We start from the raw sequence: 27,917 nt of genomic DNA on the forward strand, positions 1-27,917 counted from the left end.
GTAGTGCTATTTAACAGCAGGCTGCATCCACTATGTTGCACTACTGGCTTTTTTTAGGATTTGTGTTCCTTCTGAAATCTTCCTTCCAAATTCTTCCTCTGTAGTTTCAAGCATGCAGGCTGCATCGACTTGGTCATTATCTCTTATTTGATGAGCTCAGTTTGTTGTACTGAAAGGTAGAACATAATGCATCTACATATACTTTGATTATGGCAGACGTGACAGAAGAAAGAATTATGCAGCGTGATCTCCACAGCTACCTCAAACCTACAGTTATACAGTTTATTTAAACGCTATAAATGAAACCCAGTTGGAGTTGTGCATGTTCCAGATGATTCAAATGTAGAGATTAAAAATGTGTTCACAGAAGAACCTGATGAAATTCTATTCAACCTCCCACATTCTGTCGTCGGAGAATTCGTCTTTGAGAACCAGACTGCTGCAATGCATCGACACAACAGTCTCGGTATAATGTTTCGCCGCGAGTGACTGCTGTTCAGCTCCATCAAGATGTGCATTTTCTCACATAAACATATGCAGATTTTATTCAATTTTCAACCCGAATCCTGTCACCCACTTAACAAGATCACACACACACACATGCACGCACACCGCAGTCTCACTTACAAGCACTGGCACCATAACACGAGGCAACAACCTTATACTCTGTCTCACAGCACGAGTTCCAACATGATCTCCCACTGAAGAGGTAATTGCAAAACAAGTTCCAGACTAATAACGACAATAATAATCACTATCCCAGAAGCACAGCAGACAATGAATGCAGCAGGAACCAAATAATTCAAAAAAGACAAACTAGAGTAATACAGGGAAGGTAATTAATATTTTATGCTTATATCTTCCTTGCATTTAATCTCTCTTGTATTTTATATATTCTACAACACTGTGCGACTATGAACAAAGTAAATAAAGTGTCTATAATTACATCTGCCTGACTTATTACTAAAGAGGGAAGTCTGAAGTTACCAGCAGGATGTGAGACAAAGGGATAATGGAAGCCTGATGTGATACAGTGGAATCTGTGGATCTGATGGTGATCGCTGCCTCAGCTACATACAGTAAACAGCATGACGTCATACCAGTGCAACACAGTGTAGAATGTTTCTCACACAAAGAAGACAAGTTTTGTTTGAGATAAGGCTGTACAGGAATAACGCCACCAGAGTTCCCCTAGTGTCACACATAAGTGATGATTCTCTGTCGACAAATCAACGCACTTCAGTGTCTCTGGCTCCTCTCTTTAGGAGCCAGACTGCTGTGCTTAGTAACCCGACGCAAGGCTGCAAAAACTGAGATGGTACAGATAGTTTATTATGGTCGCCCCTCTTAATGTTTCTTAAAGGAAATGTAAATAATTGCATAATGTGCCTCGCTGAACGGGAGCAAAAGGGTGTTTGCAAAACAAAGCTCAGTAATACTATGCGAGCAGTTTAGTGCATCCTTCTAATGTGTGAGGTTTCCCCCTTGAGCATTTTCTGGGACCTTGTGTTCACAAGGACAAAAATGGATTTCACAAGATGACATTGACCTTCAAACAGCAAATTTGACTCGCTTAATCAGGTTTCATTTGTGTCAGACGTGATGAATTAACCAACATGTGTGTATATTGCATTCACAAGGGTTAGGTCACCCCGACCTTGAACATTTTTAAATTTGAAAAAAACGACTCCCTCAGGAACTTCTTGAGATATTGCATTCATAAGAAGGGGACGAATAGACGGACAAGCTGAAAACACAATGCCTCCAGCAACAGCTGTTGTCACCATGGAGGTACAAAAATAGCAAAACAAATGACAAAAGAAATTATAAAGTCAGCCTTTCCACACTAAACCATGTCAGTTTTAAACACTTTCCTTGAATGTTTTCCAACAGTAGTTAGCTCATTTTAAAATCTGTTTAAATAGGAGAATAATATAATGTTTAAAGGCCAAGTTTACAGAGCACACACACCCTGGTAGCCCTGCTGCGACGGAACAAAAAGGAAAGATTTCTGCTTCACTTTTCAGAATATTTAACATGAACAAACAATGAGTGGGATGAAACAGAGCATCTGTAGATTCTACAACACAAAGACATTCATCATAGAAATACTAAATATGACAAGCTACCCCCAGCACTCTGCTACAGAGTTGTTCAGGGTGAAAGAACAAAGGGAGACAAAAGGCAAGACAGGAGTTTAAGCGGAAGGAGGAGAGGAGGGAGGATGAAGGATTATTTCTTTTTCTCTCTCCCAGGCTGTTTTGGTCTGCCAAACTAATTTTCTGGAAGTAAAATCAAATCAGAAAATCACTCAGTTATCCAATTATGAATGTTTCTCCTACATGGCAAATAAAAAACACTGAGAGGGACTGAGAGTGAAGTTAGAGAGCCTGAGGGTGGTGTGGTAAGACAACTGCCCTTAATCTTAACATATTACACATCACACATCCAGGTGGCGGTTAGTGGTTTCTCCAGAATGCTGCATCAAATTCATTACCCGTGCTTAAATTTCATTAGGCATTTAATTCATAGCCTCTGATCTGTCAGCTTTGGCAATCAATGAGCACGAGGGACGCCAAAAACAAACTCGGATTTTCTTTATAATGACAACAATAGCCCTAGAAAAAGCAGCAGCTCCATCCATCATGGCTGCTACTTCAGCTGACAAGGGCGACTCGAAAACTTGAGCGGGACTTCAGGGTGGGCTCTAATTTGACTAGAATCTGGTTCATTATGGAAATTTACTGCAATTTACATCAATTAAATTACGTTGACAGTTCCACAAAGACCATTTAATTGTTGAGAATTAGAAGCTACAATATAAGAAATGTGCCAACAAAAATAGCTCCACAACCGGACCGACTTGACTGTTGCCTAACAAGCATACCCTGCACACTGTATTTATTTATTATAAGTCATCTTGTTTACATTAAGTATCTCAGTGGTGCTCACACAGCCATAATCTCCATCACTGATGTCACGTAAACACACACAAGTACACCCTGCCCCTTCTCCTCGACCTCTCCTGACAACCGTTCATAGATTAATTGTAATTATTATTATTTCTGGTAAGTGTCTTTGTGGCTGAGTGAGAAAGAGGGAGAGTAAATCTGCCTTGAACCCGGTGCAACAGTGTAGATTAATTGTGCCAAACAAACAGTCAGTTTAATTATATGGATTATTATAGACATCAGGGAAGCAGTGATACTACACTTGAAAGTCCCAGTGCTGTTACACTCAATATCAACACTCCTGTGAAGCCTCTCATCCAATCAAATGACTTGCTTGCAACTGGTAACTGTTGTACGAGCTACATTTGTGTTTAAGACCAACGACAGTGTGAAAGAAAACTGATCTTTAGTCCCTTTTGTTTGTTTACATCTTTGGTCGAAAAGATTCAAAGATCGTCCGTTCAAGATTAATTCGCATTCCCTGTTTTCTCAATCCATGTCCACTGAAAACACTTCCCACTCTCTCCGATGAGAGAATCGTTTGCCTTGAATAATCTGGCGACACTGGCTGCCCTTCTCTCTGCTTTACAGCTTGCTGCCTTTGTACCTTTGCAAATGCCATTAATCACAAAGGTTCAGCGTATATCAATATGATGTTAATGCACTGTGCAAAGACAAGAGATGGAGAGGTGTGAAATGTCTGTCGTTTACCTCTCCATAAAGAAGTTTAAACGCACAGTCAATTTTGTCTGTGTTTAATTATATGACATTTATCATAATAATTATCAATATTGACTGATTTGAAAATATTTTATCATGATAATGTTTTTTGGCCATATCATGCAGCCCCTAGTTTTTAATATGCCAGGAGTCCTCATTATGAAGTTGTTCATGCATCAGTCCTGTAAATATTTCACAAAAAACACAAATGGATTTAGGGCACTGATGCACTGGAGTGCGCTTTGGTAAAAGATCATTTTCACCGTCTGGTCTAGTTCTAGTCTTAAGAAAAGCATGAGGCAGGCAGTGTGGCTGCTCCATACTGTTATTGCCTCATGGGGATGTAACAGTATTGTTAACTTTGAAATGGTTTGATTCCACCCACGCTCCTTCACTGTGAACGACCCATGGGGGGGGACACACACACATCGAGTGTGCTCTAAGTGTAGTAAGGTCCCAAACTCGGATAAATGGGTGGGTTGCATCAAGAAGGGCATCCAGCGTAAAATCTCTGCCTAATCAAATATGCAGACAGATGCTCCACTGTCCTCTAAAGGGAGAAGCCGAAAAAAGAAGTAGTCGCGGATCAGTATCAAACAATCGTCTTCCAGGCAAGATAGCGTGTGGAAGTAAGAACTACAGAGACCATTCTTCTGTCTGTACCCATCATCCTTTCCAAGATACTATCGTATTGTGAGAGTTACAACTGCTGTCGTATTTTGTGTGTGGATTTGTTTGTTTTTTTACTGTTTTTTTTGTTCTCTTCTGAATTAATGAATAAATGAGTGGTGTGTGTGTGTGTGTGTGTATGTCTGTAAATAGGTGTGCCAGCACAAAGACTCCATTGAGCCGCTGCCTCTGTCCTGCTGCTGATTGGTTGGCCTCCTTGATGACGCCTGACTCATGTAATTCTATGTTAATTCTTTGGACTTTGTAGGGATGAGCAACCAGTTCTTTTAACCTCCGTTTTCTCCTGTTTATGTTTAATTAGGAAGTTAATTGGCTCTATTTTAATTTTGAGAATTGTCAGGTAAGATGTGTTTATTTTCTAGTTCGATTGGTTTGTTTGGACACATTCTGAAGCCATTTCTTTGTTATTCACTGTAAATCAAAACAAACTTAATTGATTCAGCGGTTCTGTGGCTATTTCTAAGTCTTGAGGAAGTTGAGTATTTTTATGTGGCCTATGAACCATCCAGACCACTAAGGTCACCTGGGTCAGGCTTGCTCCGTGTCCGCACAACCAAGACAAAACATGGGGAAGTCGCCTTCAGTTTTTATGCCCCAAATTATCTCAAACTCCCAGAAGAGTGACTGCTAAATCATTTAATTTGTTTAAATCAAGCCTGAAAACATACCTGTTTGCCACTGCGTTTGAATAAAAATGTAATTATCATTACTGCTGCACCTCAGCCGTAACTGCAAAGTTTAAGTTTCTTTTAATTTCTCCCCTCTTTATTTCACCTCTCTATTCAAATGTTTTTTATATGCCTTTATTATTATACTGCTGCTGCTGTATTTTTCTTTCTTTTTTTATTTTAAAGCACTTTGAAATTGTCTCGTTATTCCCATCTAGGGGAGTCCGAGGCATAACGTGAGATTTTGATGTGTGCATCAGCACATCATCATGCATATGTGCACAGTTCGCACCGTTTCCATGATGTGGACTGAGTGTCTCTGTGAAACTTCAAAACCATCTATTCCAGTCACCAAACAGAATTGCTCCAAAGAGGATTTCTAAAAGCTCAATGTCAATTTCCTCCCTTCCCCCGCTGCTACATATCGATGTTTGATTTAATACTGCACAGCGGCTCTGTACTCCAACAGGAAGGAGGGAGATTGAAGAACAATTTACAAAATACAATGAAAAGTTCAACGATTTGTGCAGGAAATTGTCGCGATTAAATTTAACATTTTCAACGAGCAACGGACAACTCGACAATTAAAGTAGGAAATTATGTCCATTTTCAGTAATTGCTATACACTAATCACTGATGTACCCGGACTGTAACATCTGAAGAGAGGAAGAAGAATCTTTTTTTCTTTTTCCAGAGAGATTATTGACATCTTTAAAACCACGACCTTGCAAGTTTGAATTTTTAATTTAAGTCGGAGTGATGTCTCCTGCCATTAAAGTTAAGCTCCTTTTTAATTTCTTTAGAAAATCAATTTTAAAAATGACACGATAGAGATTAGCAAGTAAAAGGAATAGTAATATATTGCTAATGCTTTGAGTTTAAGAGTGGGGAAGTGTTACGGATAAATATATAAGTGAAAAGGATGTGTGCTACAGCAAAGTACAAGTGCATACATTGAAATTCACCTTATATCCTGCAACTGAATACGAGTATCATGCACATCATGTATTTCTTTTTTATATACAGTATAATTTGACATAATGCAAGAGGAGGAGCGCAGACTCTGGAGGCCAGGAGTTAATGCCTAGGGGCAGTCTGAATCATTTGTGACTCCTTAGTGCCAGTCATAGCTTAAGTCATTCGTCTGAAAGCCGTCACTGCCTTCACCTAAACATTAAAGAAAACAGACTGCATTAATGTCTGTTGTTGAGCAGATACTCTCAAATGACTGTGCAGATGCAGATATTCACAGCTGGCTATCCAGCGCTCACACTGTAGATTTCTTTTACAGTGTTTGTGGAAACAACATTAGTGGCGCCACAATGTTCTTTGATCCAGCATCTGCTGAAATTATGACTTCAGTTTTTACCACAGCCTCAAATGCTCTCTCCCACACTGTTTTGCAACAGTTCAGTGCATTGTGGTGTTTTGACGACTAAACAGAAGTGACACATGATGAACAGCTTACCAGTTTTAAAGACACTTGAGGCAAAAGTGCGTCATTTATAAAAAATGCTAAGAGAGAAGACTACGACTGACTTCCAAATATTTTCCATTGGTAAACTGAAGGAAGGCTTTAAATTATAATTAAAATGAGTCTTCTTTTTTTATTTTCATAGGCAGGAGCTCTGATGATGACAGAGGCCACACCAAAAAAAGAATTTTTTTTTATTTCTATTAGGTCCTGGTGAGCTTGAAATAAATATTTCATATAACACAAAACACATTACATGGACAAATACTACTACAGACCTATACGATTGGAATTGGCATACAAACTGAAGAGTATACTGCCGTAGAGAAATATCCGAGGTTGTTAAAAAACAACTACTTAAAGGTGTATGTGTGAAAAGGAAGACGCCGGTCACAATTCTAAAAGGAACCACTAACCAGCAGTCCAAAATAGGGAAGCACGATTTTATCAGAATAATATCGACAGATTTGACTAATGACTACAACAGTTGGCTATATTGGCTCCTACCTCATTGACTCCTATGCTGGCAACTATTATTTGCTCAATGAATTACATCAATAAATCAATATCTAGAAAATCTAAATAATTTCACTAGAGAAAAGACTAAATGACCTTTGCAATTGGGTGTGGGGAAAAATATATCAGCATCGTATCAGTTATCAACCCAAGCACTTTTGATATATGCGAATATCAGGTAGATCGGCACAAAGTCCCTACATCCCTACTCTTTGATAACAGAGCTGCACAGTACACTATTTTTTAATCAATGCTCACCATCTGTAAAATAATGAAATAATCCTGACTTAAGTTTACAGAGAAAGAAGAAGAGACAGCTGGCAAAGAGAAAAGTAGGGCTGCAACTAAACCAGTGTTTGTGATTGTGTGCAACATGTCGTTAAACTGCGAGCAGAAAGGTAAAAATGTCACTTCCTTACATGTTTGTTAACAGGTGGGTTGATAGTGGAACATATGTGGTTACATTTATATTATTCTCTACAGTGACTAGTGTTGTTGCTTAACTTGAGTTACAGCAATGTTCACCTGCTTTAGTGCCCACTAATCATCATTACCATGAGCATCATTACTACTGACTAGAGGAAAAGAAGAATTTATCAGGATCGGGACGTCCCTGGTGTGTGTGTTTAATAAAACGAATATTGCTTTGATATGTGATTCTGAGACTTCTTAACCTCAATATGAAGCATTATCAGTCTCGACAAAACCACACACTCGTTTGGCTCTTCTCGCCACAAAAACAATGCAAAACACAAGAGACATAACCACAAACACTAGAAAGTCATAGTTAACTGAACTGGGAAACACTAAAAAAAAAACACATCAGTGTAGAAAACCAAGATGCTTTAATGACATCACACACCTAGTTAGAGAAACAAGTAAAACTTATGACAAGTTACGGTTATGTAGTGCTCTAATGAGGCCAATTAATCATTTTCAAAAGGCAAAACCCAGAGCTCCACTGTGACACTGCAAGAACAATTTACCATGCATCACTCTCACCACAGTTTGATATTTGTTAGGGAACAGATTTTCTCCTCTCAGTTATTCATTACCGTGAGATGAATGCAAGTGAGCACAGAGGAGGTGAAAATGAGTGTATAGTTGAGGGTCAGGAGGTAATAATTGCATTTGTTATGTGTGTTAGTCATGCACTGCAACAGCAGAAGCAGCTCAGAGTGAACACCGCGACTTTAAAAGGTCATACGACACAATCGCAGACATATGCACACATATGGCACTATGTCTGCAGTATATTATACAGAGGATTATACATGTTTGATAAACAGCTGGATCCCAACAGGACGGGGGGGGGGGGAAAAGGAGAGAAAAAAATTGAAATTCTCTCCTCTGCTCTGTTTGTGCTCAAGATTGTGCTGACAGTGCAAAACTACAGACAGGTAATCATATTCCAGAGCACCTAAAGGCACACAGCAGCACGCTAACACTAATCATTTCAATATGAGACACTGCCATCATCGTGATTTCTTTTTCAAATTACTTTGACAATATCACCCCAGTTCAGACACATGGTTTATTAATTACTGCCATCATGAAGTGTTGGGAATCTTTCTCCTACTTGTTGTTAAAATGCTCATTACTGTGAAGTACATACTCGTCGTCACTAAAACAAACGCATCGGCCTACAATGTAAAATCCTGTGACATTGAAACTAGACATAAAAGGACATTGGACACAGCAGTCTTAGAAATCAGCCAAGATGACATCAACTGTAGAATGCAGTAATAAAGGTGAATCAAGCTGTGTCTACACAGCCAAAACTGAATAAAATCATTGTTTTTTACACATTTCCTTGGGTCAGCAAGAAAAAATGCTAAATATCAGCAACCGTATCATTTAACCTTGTCTACTGAGGAACAGTGCTTATTGCCGTTTATCCAAAATGTACACTTCCTACCTTCCAGATACATATTTTTGTTTCTGCTGAGAACGTAAAATGCAATCCTGCACTTAATTGTCCACTAAAGGCTTTTTCCCTAAGCGAGACCATTATGAGTAGTGAATATGAAAAGCTGAAGCACTAAGCTGAAGCACTAACTAAAGCATGACCATCCCGATGGTGGATGGACAGAAGTGGACTTACTTTTTGAGGCAAGCACGTCCATAATCTATACAATATTCATGGGGTGAAAGCATTGAGAGAGAATGACACTGGTTTTAGCTGCAGCCTTGGCAGACATACTACAGAGGCATTCATGAATCATTTAAACTTCCCTACCACCACACTGTGCATTAGAGAGCTGGTGTATAGTAAGTGCACATGGCACTAAACTATGTTGACTATGTGTGTTTGATGAACAGCTATGTGGTGAACACAGAAAGCTGTATATACACATATGTATAAATATATATACACACACACACACACACACACACAAATACATAAACGTACAACATCTAATTAAATAAAACAGCGCAACTGTTCATTGAAGGCAAAGTGTGACAGTGGTGGCTGACAGGGAAGGGTAAAGACGCAAACATAAAAGAGATGTTAATCAAGTTGGACAGTAGAAATGACAGGAGGTGCCACATAAGTCAGAGTTACAAGAGGAGTGAAAATAAGGGATCACAGGAAAAGGATGAGTGGGAGGAACGTGATAGGAGGCGGTGAGAGATAAGGAGGACATTGATAGTTGACATTTTAAACGTGTTTTAAGTGAGAGCGGGGAGTAAAATGAAGCAAAAATATCAACATACAGAAGCTGAAACACCATATTAATTTGTGAATGAAAAAAATATATATATATATTATATAAAAATATATATATATATATATATTCATATACACATATATGTATATGCATACATATATACATACACATATATATACACACACATATATACACACATGTATGTATATATGTATGTATATAGTATATATATATATATATATATACACACATATATATATACACATATATATATATATATATATATGTATATGTATATCTAACTACAAACAATTAGGGTGTCCGCACAGTCCGAAATTCAAATATCTGCTTAAACTTGGGAGAGGGAGTTTAAGTTTAAACCTTTAAAACCTGACTGAGTGCAAAATACAGCCTATAAGTTCATCGGACCGTCTGAGGTAATTACCTTGTGGTTCAGGGCACTCTGAGCCTTACATCCATTATGAATGACCTCTTGACCCATCAGAGGAATTAGACCGTGATGTTGTGTTGTTTTGTGTAAATGGAGGACAAGAGTGAGCTTAAAATATGTTACCTTTGTGTGTGTGTGTGTGTGCATGTGTGCGTGCAGGGAGAAATCTGTATATCTTTGAAGGACTAGCGTGTCATGTATTATCCATTTGAACTTCATTTTTGGAAAAAGCCACAACCCTGACACACATAGTACACATTTTCATAGTACAACAGGAAAAAGTTGACATTAAATTGGAGAGGGAAAAAAGGGAGTTCGCACAGCAAAGAAGCAGATTTCACCTACGACATCCAGGCAAATACAGATGTCCAGAGAAAGCGGCAGCCTCTGCCTCAATTATAAGCCCAGCCCTGGCTGCTGTGACATTACCTGCCTACCAAACATAATCATGATGAATCACTCAGGGACTTGCAGCCGACCGCAGACCGCTCACACTGCCAAACAATGAACGGCAAAGGCAAACATCACCACACCACGCAGCCCGTCTCCCTTTATCTTCCTTCTCTTTCTGTCATGATGCCCTTCTTTTTACACTCTTTTTCCACACTCGGCCTCTTCCTTTGCTTCTAACATCTTGCTTCTCCTCTGTATGCTCTCCACATCATCTCTTTTGTAGCCCTCCTCTTTTCACCTTGTCTGATTCTTCTCCCTCTATTGTATTTTCCAATGCATCTCTGTCCTCTTTCCTTTCATTCAACTTCAATTGGGGCAGACAGAGGCAGGGGCTGGAAGTCTCTGGTGTGAGTCTCTGCTTTGACTCCTGCGAGATTGACTGAACTACATCCATGTAATATCTTTTGAATCTTGTATTTGCCTCTAGTATACTGATCTAAATTAAGCCAAAATAGAGGTGTTTATTATATTTAATATTCAGGCTTAATGAACAGCGTAATCAAGCGCATGACATTGATGGTGATGGGATGGTTGCTGATAGAAATTGTGATGCAGGACGATAACTAGTTCTAATCATGTATTCTTCAAACCCTTTGACTCAGGCCTGAATATTCACTCTAAATGTACAGAGGCGTTTGACCCTGCACATAAATACGTTTGTCCCTCATCCTGTGACTATTTCAGTAATAATGGGTTTGATAGTCCACTACTTGACAAATCTAATTCCAAAACAAATACATTCAAAAGTTTTCATTTAATAGTCTGGAAAATATTTGTCCATGAGTAAGTAAATTCACAAAAACATAAATACAATGGATGTCATCATGATAATGTGCAATGAGCCATGTGACCTAATGGCAACCACAGCTGATGGGACAAATGATTTCAGATATCTATTTGATTTTTGGCCTCATGAGGAAAGTAAACCATGTCCCGCCGTTGGCAGGTGGCTCTTGCTTGAAAGATATGGCCAAGATCAATCAAGTCCATGCCAACTATTTTCCTATGTGTCTTTACAATGCTGAGGTTACCAGACCAACATACCTTTACAAAAGTTAAAACTGACTTCATAAAAGATGAATAAATCACTTTTTTAAAGGGCTCAGCTTCCTCAAATAGAAGAGTCTCCGGTGAGCCTTTTTTTTTTTTGCAAATGTCAGCATTTGCATGGAAAGTCAATTTGTCATCAATGACGTTACCTAAGTACTTGCAATTATTCACCATCTTCTCAGCTGTACCACTGATAGTTGTTGGTGCTTTCCATAGAAAGTCAGTCAGCACCTCTTTAGTTTTAGAGACATTAAGATGCAAGGAGTCCTCACACGTTTAAGAAACTTGTCACGGACTGGACCATGGCCCACCTCATGGTCCTGCAGGAGGCCGAAGATAACTGAGTCATCAGCAAATTGATGGACCTTGGCTCTAAGTGACTGTGACAGTTGTTAGTGTAGAGCATGAATAACAGGGGTGAGCCTGTTGAGCACATCAGTGGTTCAAGAGAGAGCATCATAATCACGGGTCCTCCGTGACCTCATAGTTAAGAAATCAACAAGCCAACATATCGTGCCAAAGTCAAAAACAGATAAGTCAGAAGTCAGCTGCTAATGAATTGGGCGGTAACAGCGCATTCGTCCGCAGGTCAACAACGTTTTGAATCTGAAACTTTAAAAACACAACAATCACAGATAAGGCCCCCTCAGCGGTGGGGTGGCACAGGACGATAATGGAATATATACCTCTGGACTTTCTCACCTGTCTTCTGCACTCCAAAACTAATGCCTTTGAAAGAATATGGAAACCATTTCTTGACTATATTAATGTAAACATTTCTGCTATACTGACGAGAGCATTTGTATAAAAAACTGTATTATTTATTTTTTGCTTTTTATTTTTCTCCACTCCCACTGTGTTTCACTCTATGTTGCATAATGTAGCTGTCACATTTACCCGGAGCTGATTTTTCATTTTGGGTTTTTGTGTTACTGTTCCCAGCTTCTTCTTGTTGTGTGGTTTTGTTGTGGTTTGTTTATGAAGAAAATTAATAAACACATTTAAAAAAAAAAAAAAACACATCTATAAAACAAACTCTATGCTGTGACAAGTGTGTAGAAAAAGTGGACCCTCTCTACACCTTATTCTTGTTTAAAAATCATTCACATTATATGAAAGTTGTTGGAGAGCGATAAAAAGGTGACCTTATGGCGTTAAAGGCCAAGCAATGAAAAATTTGGGTAAATAAAAAAGTTAGGCGCACCAGTGCAACCAATGCAAAAAGTTAGTCTGGAGCCCTGCCTTGGGGAGAAAAAAAGTCATTGAAAGACAACTGTACATGTGTTTTCAGGCGCTCTAGATGCACAAGAACAAGATTCTGCAGTGTCACAGTGGCATCATCCACCACTTTTCTCGGCTAGTATGCAAACTGGAGTGGGTCAATTATACTCATTTACCAAGCTTCTTTTCACAATGCGTTCAAAAGCCTTCAACACTAAAGACGTAAGCTTTACAGGCTGATAATCATTCAATACTTGAGGGGATTTAACTTAAGCTACTGTAACACAATGGATTCCTTCCAAAAAGGAGGAACTTTTTGTTGCGATAAAGAAAGATGGAACTTAAATTTAAAAATACCACTTGAAAATAAAAGCACAGGTTTTCAAACAATCAGCTCATGATTGCTTTGTAATAAATCAAAAATTCTCAGTTAGAGCCTTTTTAGAAACTTGGTTGGAAGATGAATCCTTGTCTTTCTATGACAAACCAAACTACTATGCTCTCCTTCATTGTAGGACGGCAAGAACTGGTGGTTTATATTCACACAATGATTTTTAATATAGTTTAGAGATGATTGCATTCTTGTTTATGAAAATAATGATGTTGAATCTCTGTTTCTTTACATACCCTGCGGTCATATTTTTGATGCAAACATGGTCAATTTTAACTCTAGCCCTTTTTTGATGTTTTGGACAAAGTTAACCATGAAAGTATGTTTATGACTTCAAAATGAATAATTAATAAAAATTTGCTCCATCTTATTTTAAGTCTAAAACACAGTAATAAATATTGAACTTGAAAATTTCACCATGTGTCACAAATGTTCCAGTTGTATATTTTATCTAAATTGTTCAGCCTTAGTGCAAGGGTCACTACAGACAGGGTGTTGATAAATTTGGACTTTTATAGATATTAAGTATTTCCCGAGTCATACGTTATAAGACTGGGGAGAGCATTTTCAGAATTTAATACCAGGCCAGGTCATATTACCCTCTGCAGTTTGTTTTAATCTACCACGGGAATCAAGGTGGGAAAGAAAACATTGTTCATCATCACTTTTCTCCTAAAATCAATATCTGACAACAGGGATGAATTCCACATTCTGCAGTTACAAAAGGGGGAGAATCACCACATTATTACTTTAAATCATCACTAAAAGGAGGAGAGTGTGCTGGAATGTAATAATATTCTTCAACAGAACACCCATAAGAGCTGGTGAAATCCACGATGGTGAACTACTGTCACAAGTTCCCCAGCAATTACCGGTGTTTCCCCTTCACTTTGCACCTGCAGGCTATTATCTTCATAAAGAAGTGATGCTCGAGCGGTAAGCGGTGTGGCTCTTTAATAATTTAAACACATCTCAGCCTTACTGCCACCAATGCAAACAAATAACCGTCATCCATGCAGGAAGAAAAAGGGAAGGGAGACCGCGGTCACAGGTTAACAAGACAAATAAGCTGGGCAACTTCTTCCTGATTTGTCTCATGTGGAAGAATCTGTCTGCTCCCTTGTGGAGCTGCCATCTTGGACCACTCCACTCCCAGCTGATCCCCATTACTGAGGAGGACATCAGCCTTGTTACAGGGGCTGAGCAGCTGCTAAGTGCATGTGTGCGTTTGTGTGTGCATGAGAGAAGGAAGTACAAAGCTGTATAAGGGCCGTGGGGTAAAGGGCAGCAGTGGGAGACAAGGTAAATAAAGGAGGTAGGCAGAGAAACAGCACACATGAGTCCAATAAAGACAAAATAGTCACTGCATCCCTAACAGGCAAACTCACCGGCTGCTATAGCTCTTAACAGCACTATTCTTTTTGATGACAACTCAGAAACATTTCAAGCCAATTATTAATAAAGTATAATGGACGAATGGTCACACAGGGAAAGAGGAGTAATAAAGTGTTGTAATGTCAATGCTTCCAAAAGCACTACATCAGCAGTGTCATCAGTCAGCACATTAACATAGCAATAGGAAGAAAAAAAAAGCATAGTATTGTGTTTTAAAATAAATGGAAACACAGATAACGCAACTGGGATTTGAGCTACTACAGCATGTAAACATTTAGTCGGACTCAAAATAATAGAACAAACAAACAAACAAACAGAGATGAATAAGATTCATTTTTTTGGACTGAAGAGGAGACTGGTTTAATGCTCTACCAGCTTAAAGAATTGGATATTTTTAAGTTGATGGACTCAGAATGGTGCTCAACATGCTAATAACCAACCGCATGCTAAACTGGAAACCACCATTAGACTATGAAGATGAAAGGGGGCGTTTGGGCCCCAGATGAGTGGAGGCGGACACATTACATTCAATAGATCGATTTCCCATTAGCGCATGTATACTGGGCGAAGAACAGTAGTCCAGTCGAAAGGCATAGGCGTGCTACAATCGAAGGTCTTCTTGACTGTGCATGGAAACGCACTCACTTCCACGTCTGAGAAGGTTCTCATAGGGCTATGCAAGTACGATTACAGCCCCAAACGATTACAAAAACATGGAAATCAAAACAAAGTGATAATTACAAAACGGGGGATTTCATTCTGAAAACAATGCTTTTAATGTTGTAACAGTGTCCCACTTCCTGCCCCGCTCATCAACCATTAAAAAAAGAACACACATGCATTACATTTTATTTAAATAGGCTTTTTTTTTACTAGCAGTCCACTACATCAGTGATAGTTATTTGAAGGTAAATTCAAAAGGTTTATTCAAAAATTCCATGTTCAAAGCCACTTTTTTTACATGCGATGATTTCCATTTGTTTTAAGTCATTGAGTAATCATTTAAAGTAATTGTGATTTAAATTTTGACGCCAACAACCACATTTACTATTTTTTTCCATAATCAAGCAGCCCTAGGTTCCTAATCATCTCCTGTTGTTAGCTGTAGACACCTGGACTGACTCAGTGTGGAAGTGAGTGCTCAGTCTTCCATTCTGGCTCTACAATCTGTGATCCTCTACTTCACTTCTCTCCTCTCTCTGTATCGCGCTCTCGCTCTCGCTGTCACTAGATGTCCGCCTCTGAGGATCTAAATTGAACTCTTGTTTTCTCTGACTATCTATTCCCTGCGTGTAATAAAGTTTAATCATATGTGGGTCTGCTTCACAACCAATCCAAACATAAAATGTGAATGCTATTCAGCACAAGGCATCAGGCCTGTAAATGACACCCATTCATCATTGCAACATGCTCCTATTCCACCCATTGCTTTATAAATGTACCACATATTTCAGCAACACGGTCGATGTTGCCAGTGGATAGCGTTAAATGGCGAAATGAAAGCTTTCATTGGCAGTGTAGTTGAATTTACTCATCCAATAATCTGAAAGAGAAGACCACAGTTCTGATTATAGTGTTCTGGTGAAGTAAATTATTCTCAAGAGGGTATTTGATACAAGTATGCGGCAAGAACAAGAACAACTGCCAATTGTCAATCTTGCAGAAGGGCTGCATCGATTCATCAATTATTGATTCAATTTACTTATTTCAGTACCAATTTATTGGTTTCCCCTTACCTTATAACTGTTTATCAGTGAATTACAGCTATTTTGATGATTGATCAATTGGTTTGAGTGGGGGGTTTTAATAAAAAAACGTTGGCTTCTGCAATATTAAAAAAGTTATGGCTTAATTTATGATCATTCATTGCTATTATTATTATTATTGCTAGTATTATTATTATTATTATTATTATTATTATTAATATTATTAAATAAATAATATACATTGCCACAATTCTCTTCAATAGCAATATGACAAAGATTTAAATAAATAACCATTTCATTGTTTTACTGTGAGGCAACAGTCCTAGCCACTACTCCTTCATTTTCTACCCCTAGAAATGTTTAAATACACTTTTTTCATTAAATTGTTTAGTGTCCAGGCTTAAAGGTGCTGGATGTTTGAAATGTAATATGTTAAGTCATAAAATGGATCCATGAAATGTCATCAGAGACAGAGATTAAGGAAACATGTTGTATTGACATACTGGCTTCACCGATAACTATGGAGCAGCCAGTAATGATGGGACAATATACGATATTATCATTTATCAGGATTAAAAGCACTTACAATAAGATCAATCGTGGTGAAATTCCATTATCTCATTAATCGTGAATGAAGAAAAACATCAGTAGTTCACGTGAGTGACTGGAAAATCCTGTTTTACTCGAGCATACAGTGCGTGTGATCTAATTCTGAATGTGCCTATGGTGCATATGCTGTATGTTTCCTCATGACTTGTTATTCATTCAATCATCATCTACAATATTATTAAATTATTTTTCACTGAAAAAAAGATGTCTCACCACAAGTGCAGACAGAAGGCTGCACCCATTTATCGCGATTATTTTAGTCAGGATAATCAAGATGCAAACCTTTAAAATCGCCTTGCAGCCAGTATGTTCACAAAATACATTTTCCAGTTGGTGCCATAATCTCTGCTTGTGTTTTAATTTGGTGTTTGTACCAACCACCCAAGTGGCACTTTAACACTCAGACGCAGAGAGGAGAGACCAACTAGATGCTGCCACTGGAAATGTTGAACAATACCAAACCTAGAAAGCCTCAGTCCCCCACTCAAAAACATCTAGAAAAAAAATTGGTAACCTACTTGAACCACGCTCCTGCAATGTATTGAATTGGAAGAGCAGTAATCATTTCAGATGCTACAGGTTGCTGAGGTGAACATTATATCTTTGGTTTGTGGAGAAAATGAAATCATATTTTCTCACATTTTCCGGACCAAACAAAGAATTGATTCATCGAGAAAATAATCGACTGATTATGTCTGTAAAAATTCTCAGTCATCCAGGCCATAGTTATATTCAGTAATTAGCTCAAGCAAGTCCAGTTCCCTACAGCTATAACTAATAAAGAAATTCAACTGATTAGTGAACAATGGAAATGATCGTTGCAGCCCTCACACCACTCTGCTCTCCCAGTGTGGTAATGGTGGCGTCTTTTTTTTATCTCTGTGGAACGAGGTTATTGTCTTCTTGTGCTGACTATAATTGCAAAGTAGAAGTGCTACAGAGCTCTATGGAGGGAGCAATTTAAACACAAAAGGCCTGGTATTTTAATAGAAATTCAGCAGTTCACTTGCGGGTTAATTGTGATGGGTATAAACTGTGTCCTTACTGATTTTGGATTTCTTTTTGCCAGGCTTTTTGTTTTAAAAGAAAGTCTCTGTCTCTGTGTCTCTTGGGGACAGAACAATGCAAAGGTATATTCTGACATGAAATAGAGGGACAAAAACATTAGGCTGGGTCCCATCCACCAGAGAGCCAGGGTCTTGCTATTGGGTAAGGTTAAGGGTAGGTCACACTAAATATTTGACACTTTTTTTTTTGGAAAAACATATTATTTTAAAACTGGATAGATGTTTCCTGGATTTTCTGGATGTGTTCCAATAATCTGATGGATAATTAATTATACTGCGTGGTCATTACAGTACTGCTAAAACAACACATTTAATGGTGGACTAATATTTTTGCACAGTACTATATAAAGATTGAGCAGAAAAAATTTGAAGAGACAACATGCATCCACAGCACAGCAGTATGAGTCACATTTAAACCATGTGAAACACTACAAGAGATGGCGGTCGGTGTAAAAACCTAAGTAGCTTTTCATTAATAAGGTTACAGTTTGACACTATACACCAGACACTATAAATAACATACTATAACTATAAATACAAATAACAGTCACTTCTGTGTCTTTCCTGGCAAGAAAGACAGGAAAGGGTATTGTGTAAAATGGTGTTGTTTTGATTTCAACTGTTACATGATGGCAGGGAATCGGTACCAGATAAAAATGTAAAATCCGACACAATCCAAAAATCCTTTATATTGCATGCTTCACTATACACTGACTTTAAAAATGTTAATAAAATGTCATGTTTGGGCTGTTATTTCTTCTTTTTTGGAGAACAATATGTGTTACACCGTTGAGAGAATTGGGTCTCTGAAATGACTCAGCACAAATGTGTTATAAACAGTCTAAAATGGCTGTATCAGTAGTATAATATTGGTCTCGGTAGATCTCTTTTAAAGACTGTTCTACTCTGCATTTGAGACAGAGTCTGTTCTGCATTTTATGGGTGCGAGGTCATGTCAACTCATGTGTTTTATGTCTTTTATGTTTATATTTATTTATTTTTGTTTGGGGTTTACATGTACATTTATTCTATTTTATTATTTATTACAGCACTTAGGTCAACTGATGTTGTTTTTTAAATGTGCTTTATAAATAAAATTGGATATCAGTATTGGTATTGGACACAAAAAAATGGTATCGTCCCATCCCTACATGATGCTCGACGGTCACATTGTGGGAGAAAAGGTCACCTCTGATGCCGTCATGTATCTTAAATGATACAACCTATCCAAGCAGCTGCTAATGTTTTATTTTGCATCAGCAATGATGAATGTTAATTAGTTAATGATAATGAGCTGAAAAAACTGTTATGGAAACTGTGCAAAAACAATGCTGAAGCCGCAGAAAGATTAATAGGATTTTTTTTTTTTGCTGACAACTGACTCGTAATGGCAAAAAAAAGTCATTACACCAGAGTACGTAAAAATCAAATCTCATCTGATCTGACATGGATTTTCATGTGGAAATCCACACTTGTGCTGACACAAGTTTGGCGGGTGGTAAAATACTTTTCATTCCTTGAGCATAAATTATATCAAGTGCTGTTTGCTTGTTCGTGTGTAAATTTTTGTTAAAAGGATCACACGAGTATATAGCAAGACTGAGATCAACAAACCATACAGTAAAGAACACTGCAAATGGGAGAAAATGACCATTTGGAAACAGAGGTTTGTTCGTTCATTCATTCATTCATTCCTTGTCTACATCCTCTACATGAGGGTTGTGGGGCTGCTGGTGCCAATCCCAGCTGACATAGGGCAAAATGCGAGGTACACCCTGGACAGGTCACCAGTCCATTGCAGGGCCAACATATAGAGGCAAAAATCATTCTCACACACACCTAAAGGCAATTTAGAACATCCAATTCACCTGTGCATTTTTTGGCACCTGAAGAAAACCCACACACAAGCATGGAGAACATGCAAGCTCCACACAGAAAGGCCCGGACCGGGACACAGAATTTATGGATCAGACAGGGGGGCACAGTGATTCTGGGTCCCTTCTGTGTTGAGTTTGCATTTTCTCCCAGTGTCTGCGTGGGTTTTCTCCAGCTATTTCAGCTTCCTAGCACAATTCAAAGACGAGCACAGTTATCTGGAGACGCAAAGTTGACCATAGGTTCTGAATGTGAGCATGGTTTTCAAGGTTGATTGTGTTGAACTGATATCCTGGCTCTCAGGTAATGGATCCAGCACACTTTGGATGGATTGAACTACATCTCATAAGTGCTATGCTAGACTATGTCTTAAAGAAAAGAACATTTGTGCAGGTGCTCACCCACAGCAGGGTTTGAGCTTCTTTGTTCTAAGATGGAGTCTGGGAGCTTAAGCCTTTCTCTCAGTGGGCATTCTGACATATCATTGCAGGATTATCATTGCAGGTGTTAAAATAACAATAGCGCTGTCCAATTCAGTAAAACAACACTATGTGATGGCTAGCCAACGCAACACCAAAGACCCTGAAACTGAAGCTGCTTAATGGGTTTTAGCTAAATTAATTTTATTATTTATACCTGTACTTTTCCTACTGTGACTTAATGGCCTATGACTAATGCATCATTTATATAGGAAGACACTCTAAGAAGTAGGGAAAACCATTATTAATATTATAGCTTTAAAAACTTTGCCAACTTCAGTATAGATTCATTAAGCATGTTAGGTATATGACATTATGCTTTACAAGATAAGAGTTAATTAAAGATGTCTTTCAACGTTTCACTAGAGAAATATTTGGGGATTTTTAATAAACCTTCTCAACATCGCATCCTAATAAAAAATGTAATGAGCATGAAACAACTAAAGAGCAGGTGTCTCAGTTGAGCATGTTGGTGCATAATAAGTTGCTAGGTTGGATTAAGCTCACGAAAAGCAGTTACACTAAATAAAAGCTATGAGCAATTAATCGCTAAAAATATAAATATAAATTTCATTCCACCCAATTACCAAATTGTGTAGGCTGCAATTAATCTCCATTGTGCTGTGTTATGCCAGTTAAAAAAAGAATGAAAACAGAAATGGAAGAAACAACTCACCTTTCACTTTCACATTCTCATCCTAGAAATTGAACTAAAGTTTGACTCTTTGCAACTCACACTATCACACTTTGATATTGTATCCCAATCATTCAGTCTTACAAAATAACTGTGTAATTTCTCACTATTAAAAGGTAACTGTGTGAGGAAGGCAAGGAGGCTGGAGGTGCAGAGGAGGGAAAAAAGAGGAGGCGTAACGGGCCATGACAGAGGTTAAGACAGGTTCTTTGTAGTGAGGTGATCTCAAAACTGTCGGCTTTACAAAGGAAGGAGAAGACAAAAATATAAAAGCAATCTAAGGGCAGGATGGGAGAGGTAGAGTCAAACACACGGACGGAGACAGGTGGGTTGATGAAGAGAGCAACAGACAAAGAAACAGAAAGAAAGATTTCTCTACTGGGTGATGACTCAGGAAAATTAAAACCTTTTTTTCTTAAGGACAACTCTTCATAATTCTCTGCCTTCTTTACTGAGCGGCACCTGCAACTTGACTTACACAAGCAGCACAGGTCTGCACATGCACGCAGACTTCGCACCGATGAGATTCAGTGTCAACATACAGTATTTTAGGAAAAAAAGAGGATGATATTGTTCTGTAAGGATAATACAAAATTAACTCTGATTTAGCTGAACTCAAGTGACTGATATTCTCTGGGTGTAACTGCAACAATCATATTATTGCATTAAAGTCACAGCATCCCAAAATAACAATAATAATAATGATAATACAGTCTCTAAATAATTACATTAAAATCACCAATCAGGGAGCCAAGAGCCATGAAACTGGCTTACAGATTAAAATAATACAAATTTTGTCCTAATAAATCAAACAGTATTAAAAACTATGATACTCAAAAATCACCATAAATTCAACAATAAATAAATAACACTCATTTTCTTTGATCTAATAAGTAAGTACTGAATACATTTGACTAGAGCTGCAGCTAACGATTATTTTCATAATCTGTCGATTATTTTCATAATCTGTCGATTATTTTCTAGATTAATCGTTTGGTCCATAAAATATCAGAAAACCCTAAAAATGTTGATCGGTGTTTGTCAAACCTGGAAAGGAAGATGTTCTCAACTGTCTTGTTTTGTCCACAAACCAAAATGATTGTATAATTAAAGTAGGGGTGGGTCAAAATATCGTTTTGGTGATATATCGTCGTACGGAGAAAGCTACATTAAGATGTGCTCCAGCCACGTTCAATACATAGACTTTATGCTCTTTGTTCTCTATGTTGTGAATAAATAGAGAAATCCTGGACATTCAACTTTTCACGGATGTTTTGTTTTCTTCAGTCAGACAGATATCGTGATGTACCGCTATATGATTGTCTTGCAATATATTGATTATCACAGAATCGTTGTATCTCAATATTATTGGTATCCATGTATCCCGTTTCGTTCATGAGGTACCATGTGATTCCCACCCCTAAATGAGAGGCATATATTGTATACAACAAAGCTACAAGTTAGAAGGTAAATACACAAACAGTAGATGCCCCAGTGCGCACACATTTACACAGGCAACCACACACACACTCACATACCGAGTTATGCGAGTGTCTCTTCTCAAGGTATTCATTTGTTGCCTTCATTTTGTTCCACTCCCTCACTGAGTCGCCTTGTAGGCAAAGTATTAAAGAACGACTTAAAAGGAAAATTTCCTTTGGCATGACTTGCTGCAACACCTGTGAGGATTTCTCACTTTGTTGCCCATCTCTCCAATGATTACGAAAACAGTGTAGTAAAACATCTTCAGAATCATATTTCACCGTGGGAAAAAAAAACAAGAAGCTTTCAGGATTCTACAGTAGCAAAAAGCAATTTTAAAAAGTCATATACAAATTTCTAAGCATAGTAAGGCTTAGACTGACAGTGCAGGAGGCCCACACAGGAAGATGCAGGAGATGACTCAATTAAATTCGAGGGTAACATGAAAAAAGCTTTGTCTATATTTCTATATGTGTGTGCTTCTAATATTATGTTCGGCTGGGACTGAACACACACACACACACTACAATGTTAACAAGTTTTATTAGGGCACTCAGATACACAACAAGCTAATAATTTTGTATTAGAATTATAATTAAAGTAGTGCGCAGTGGTGCATGTCTTCATAACTTGAGGCTTTATCATTACTCACAACTGAATGTGGTCTATTGTTTAATAAAGAATTGCTAGGCCTGGGTGCACAGAGACAAAAGATAAGACTTCAATGACACCAGCTTGTGGGACACAGCTAAAGCACAGTGCTTCAATTTAGTCTTTAAGCGCTGTTGAAGAGTTATCCACGCAAACTCTGGCTGAGGACAAGCCATCTTGAAACTGTTTGTTGTTTGAGTTTTACACGACAGAGGCTCTAAACTTCCTCCTTATGTCAGTATAAAGAAAAGAGTCTTGATCCTGAGGTCAACAATCTGAAATGTAATACTCAGTTCTTCTGTAATTTGGTTAAAAAATTAATTGGGTTAGATAGTTGAAGGAGCAATAAAACATTATGTGGACATTAAAGGGGCTATATGTAAAATATGCAACTAGAGTTTAATCCAAATTGTGTTGAAAACACAAACATGCCGCCATATGATCTCCAGAAACAGTGCTGCAGGTAATATGTCAAGACTGGGGAGGAAATGTTGGTGCACTCGTGGGATAAAACATTCAATACTTAACAACAATGTGCATGACAGACACAGTAGGTCTTTAATGTCCAGCCTGCTGAAGAGTCTTGTTCTGGTTTGGTATTTTTTAAAGAAAATAATTGTCCATGAGATATGTATTCCTCTTAAAAGGTCAAGTGTGGAAAAAAATAGCTGAAACTATTTTTATTTAGCATTAATTGAAGATAAAAATCTGTACCCTGATTGGATAAAATATTGTTTTTACCTGAGAACGAGCCTTTTGTATTTATATCAGAAGATGGGTCAAACTAAACATTAGGGCCGAACGATTTTGAATAAATATCTATTCGCGATTATTTTGACAGGAATCAAGTGTGCAGTATATGACGTGTATAGATCAAGACAATAATTAATCTAAAATGATATTCTGGCACACATTTTGGCTTTAACAAATATTGCGACTCCTGCGATTTGAAAATTGCAGTAGGCTATATTGTGATTTCAATTAATTGTTCAGCCCTACTCAACATATTTAGATTTTTGATGTGAGGGTGAGGTGAAGGATATTCAGCTGCAACATGGCAACTAAATGTTGACACACTGTACCTTTAAGAGGGAATTATTGGGAAACATTGGAAAATAGAAGAGTGCGCCTTAAAATAGTGCAATAAAAGTGTTTTATTCGGATAGTTTGACAATGTGGGAGTGTTGAAGTGTGTGAATGTACTGTATGTGTGCATGCATTAGTAGGGAAACAGAGGCGGAAGACTGTGAGTGTGTCTCACCAGTGGAGGAGCGCAGCATGTGGTGTTTATCCACCACATATTGTGCAGTGCTGAGCAGAGAGCCCCATCAGGGCCAGTGGACCAGCTGCTGTGACAGTGTCTCACACACACAGCCCTACACATAAACATGCCTTTTAGGACACTGCATAGACTTCCACTCATTCAGACAGCCTAAACAAAGCTTTATCCCCAACCTTAATCATAACCAGTTAATGCCCAACTCTAACCTTAACCTGATCACAATTTAAATCTTAGCCCCCAACTTAACCAGTAACCAGACTACTAGCCCTGAAAAGGTCAGTGTTTATGCCAGAATAGGTCCTAGAGAGGTAACAAATGCAAGTACAAAAACACACGAGAAACCCTTATTCTCTCCTCTACCACACATCCATCATCCTGTGGAAGCCCTTTTACGTCACTCCTCACCTCCACCTTACGCCTCATCAGACATAATATAATTGGCCATGCCGAGTAATTAACATCTAAATTAGGATGTGCATTTGCATACGCATCCATATTTGCATATAGTACCAGTTGCTCACAGACCTCCACACAAGGTTACCGAGTCTAATTCAATAACACACCGACCTACGATCGCAATAAAGTGAATATAGAATGTATACGCAGCATAAGAAAGAATTCCAAAAAAGAGAGAGGGGCAAAGTAGGTAATTGTGTGAGACAAATTAGGACAAAAGAAGACCGTCCCCGTTTATATGTCTCACTTAAGCCAATAAAACAGAGACGGAGCTACCGCTCAGAAAAGCACAGTAAGGACCGATCAAGCTTGGGAAAAAAAAAAAGTGAGAAGAAGGTATGATGAAATACTTCTCTCCCTCTGTGACATTTGCCCTTTGAATGGCGGCAGCTCAACAGAGCAGAGCAGCAGAGGGAGATGCTGAGTCAAAGGAAGAAAGAGACAAATGCAGAAATACTCGAGTGGGTAAGTGGAGGAGAGGGGAAAAGGAGGCATGAACGACAGAGAAGTGGTAAAAAGGGAAAAGCTTGGCATGCAGACATTGTTTCACCAGTCATTGCACAGAAGAGGAAAGCCTTGAGTTATGCTTCTGTGTTCCACATTGCTTTTGCGATTTATGTCCCAGCGAGGATAATGCAGCAAGAAGGCTCTGTAGAAAAGACACCCATAAATCTGATCTTGTTTCGATTTGTTTGGGGTTTCTTCCCCGTATTCGATTTGTTTTGTTCAGCCTTTCTCTTCCGACGCCACCCGAATCCTCTCACGTGTCTGCGTTCTCTGGTAATCATGTGCTCCGGTCTATTTCCGGACTTCTTCTGAAAAGGTCTTCAGCGGTAAACCCTTGTCTCATGTAAATACTGTATTCTACCGAGCTTTCTGTGCCTGTAAATATGAAAACTACTCACTCTAACTCATTCTTCGAGTCTCATGCAACACCAAGGCTTTCATCTTTTCCCTTTCAGGCATTAAGTGGAAATGGCCTCACAGAACAATACCACATCTCCTCAAATCTGACAAAACGGCATTGATTTTCTTTTCCTGCTTTGAAGCCAATTCAGCCATTTTAGCCATTGGAAACTGACTGAGTCATTGAAAACAGACCTGTTTACAGGTTAGTCTTGCCTCTGGCTTTTTGCCACACGATCTTTAATGTGTGCATGTGTGAGATCAAGCCTGATTGATTATCATAGCAAGAAATCATCTCCAGATCACTGGCCAACCAGCCAATCGTGACCAGCAACTAACCACTGATACCGTCAATAAATGTCATATTTGTGGTGTTAATCATTTCACCCGCAACTGGAGCGTGTGTCGTTACGTCTAAAACATGAGGAACATGCAGAGTAAGAGTTTCCCCTCTCCCCACTTAAGTCTGTCATAGACATTTGTACACAATTTTACTTGAGATTGATGTTTTATCGTGCATATGGAGTATCAGCTGGTTTTTAATTTAAAAAATACAGAAATGACAGGAGAAATTGTGAGTAAATGTTGAATTATGTACACATTTTGTTCTTGTAGCAAGAAAAAAGTGAGTCCACATATATAAAAAAAAAAGTTTGGGAGACACTGCTCTACATCAATCAATAGTCAATCATCCATGATCACCAACAACAATGAGTTTTAAATTGGCATTTGCGTGGATTTGTCTCATGTAATCATACGCATTAAATGCAGTAAGATTAATTTCCAGAGGACACCACGTTTTCGTTGAAATAAAATTTAATGGGTGTTTGTTTACCGTTTAATGAAAGCAACCTTCACTGCATCCCTGCTGCCTGCTGTCCACAGTATACTGGCAGTTAACTGTATTTAAACAACCCTTTTATGTATGTATTTGTTTATCTAAACGAAAACAACAACAATTCACAGCAAATTCAGCACCACACGCTTTAATTACCAGCTGGCTGCCAGTACGTGACGCTTCAAACACACATTAGTTAACTGAATACTGAGCAAAAAATACCTTTTTTTTTTTTTTTTTTGCCAAACAAAAGTACAAAAAACGACGAGAGGAAGTTGTCAGTAGGACCGTGGGTTCTCTCCACGCCAACTTGTGCAACTCAAAACACGAAAAACAAAAAGCGAATCAGACATTTCGACGCCCAAGTTGTTTTTCATCATTTTTTTTTTCTTTTTTCATGTGCTTACCTTTCCCGCCGAGAGTGCGGGACTGACCCAGTATGAGGCAAAACAGCCACAGAGACAGTCCGGATATCTGCATGCTGCTGCTGCTGCTGTTAACAACAATAATAATAATAATGGTGGTGGTGGTGGTGGTGCTTCTCTGTCTTCTCCTCAAATCCAAGTCTCTGGATCACCTGCTCAGCGCGAGGAGCTTCTCCCTCTGCTGCCAGTGAGCGCGAGAGGCAGCTTATGGGTCAAGAGACATTCACTGAGTACAAGAGATTTCAGAGAGAGAGAGAGAGAGAGATAGAGGGAGTACGTTTCCGGTTATTGCTTACCAAAATAAAATACTAACGTAACACTATGTGTTTGTTTTTTATTATTAATTTTTAAGGTTGCATTGCCTGCTTCCCAATCCACAAACATTACACAAGAAAGTAAATATGTACAGGTAGACAAATACTTGTAATGAAACAAATAAAAGCAGTAAAAGGCTCAAAAGGCACACAAACCAAAAAACAATTGTGCTGTCAGATATACTGTAGATACACTTTTTACTGGTACATAACACTCATTTTGATTAGTAAGTAAAAACATGTGTTTATTTGTTATTATAACAAGATTGATGTATTATATTATTGTATGTTGGAGAGCCATAACATCCTTTTTAAAAGCTAAATGTGTGGGTGATTTCATTAGAAACACCTAATAGAGTGGTGCTGCTAAAGCCCATCTTGTGCCGGGTTATTGCCTGAGGCTAATTTCCACCCGTAGTTTCCTTGGTAGGTTGATGTTACAAGGAATAAAAACATAGGAACATAAGAGATCACACAAATA

At 38.4% G+C, this 27,917-nt stretch overlaps 1 protein-coding gene across 1 annotated transcript in view; it reads right to left on the reverse strand.

The window, feature by feature from the left end:
* The window catches only part of clstn2a (calsyntenin 2a), a 127,631-nt gene extending 100,289 nt beyond the window's left edge, over positions 1-27,342 (reverse strand). Inside the window, exon 1 of the mRNA XM_058642363.1 lies at positions 27,105-27,342. Coding sequence (XP_058498346.1) covers positions 27,105-27,177 — 73 coding nt within the window. The 5' untranslated portion in view covers positions 27,178-27,342. The remainder of the gene's footprint in view (positions 1-27,104) is intronic.
* Between the last annotated feature and the right edge of the window lie 575 nt (positions 27,343-27,917).

This window comes from Solea solea, chromosome 1, assembly GCF_958295425.1.
Source record: "Solea solea chromosome 1, fSolSol10.1, whole genome shotgun sequence".
In the NCBI taxonomy this organism is placed as follows: Eukaryota; Metazoa; Chordata; class Actinopteri; order Pleuronectiformes; family Soleidae; genus Solea; species Solea solea.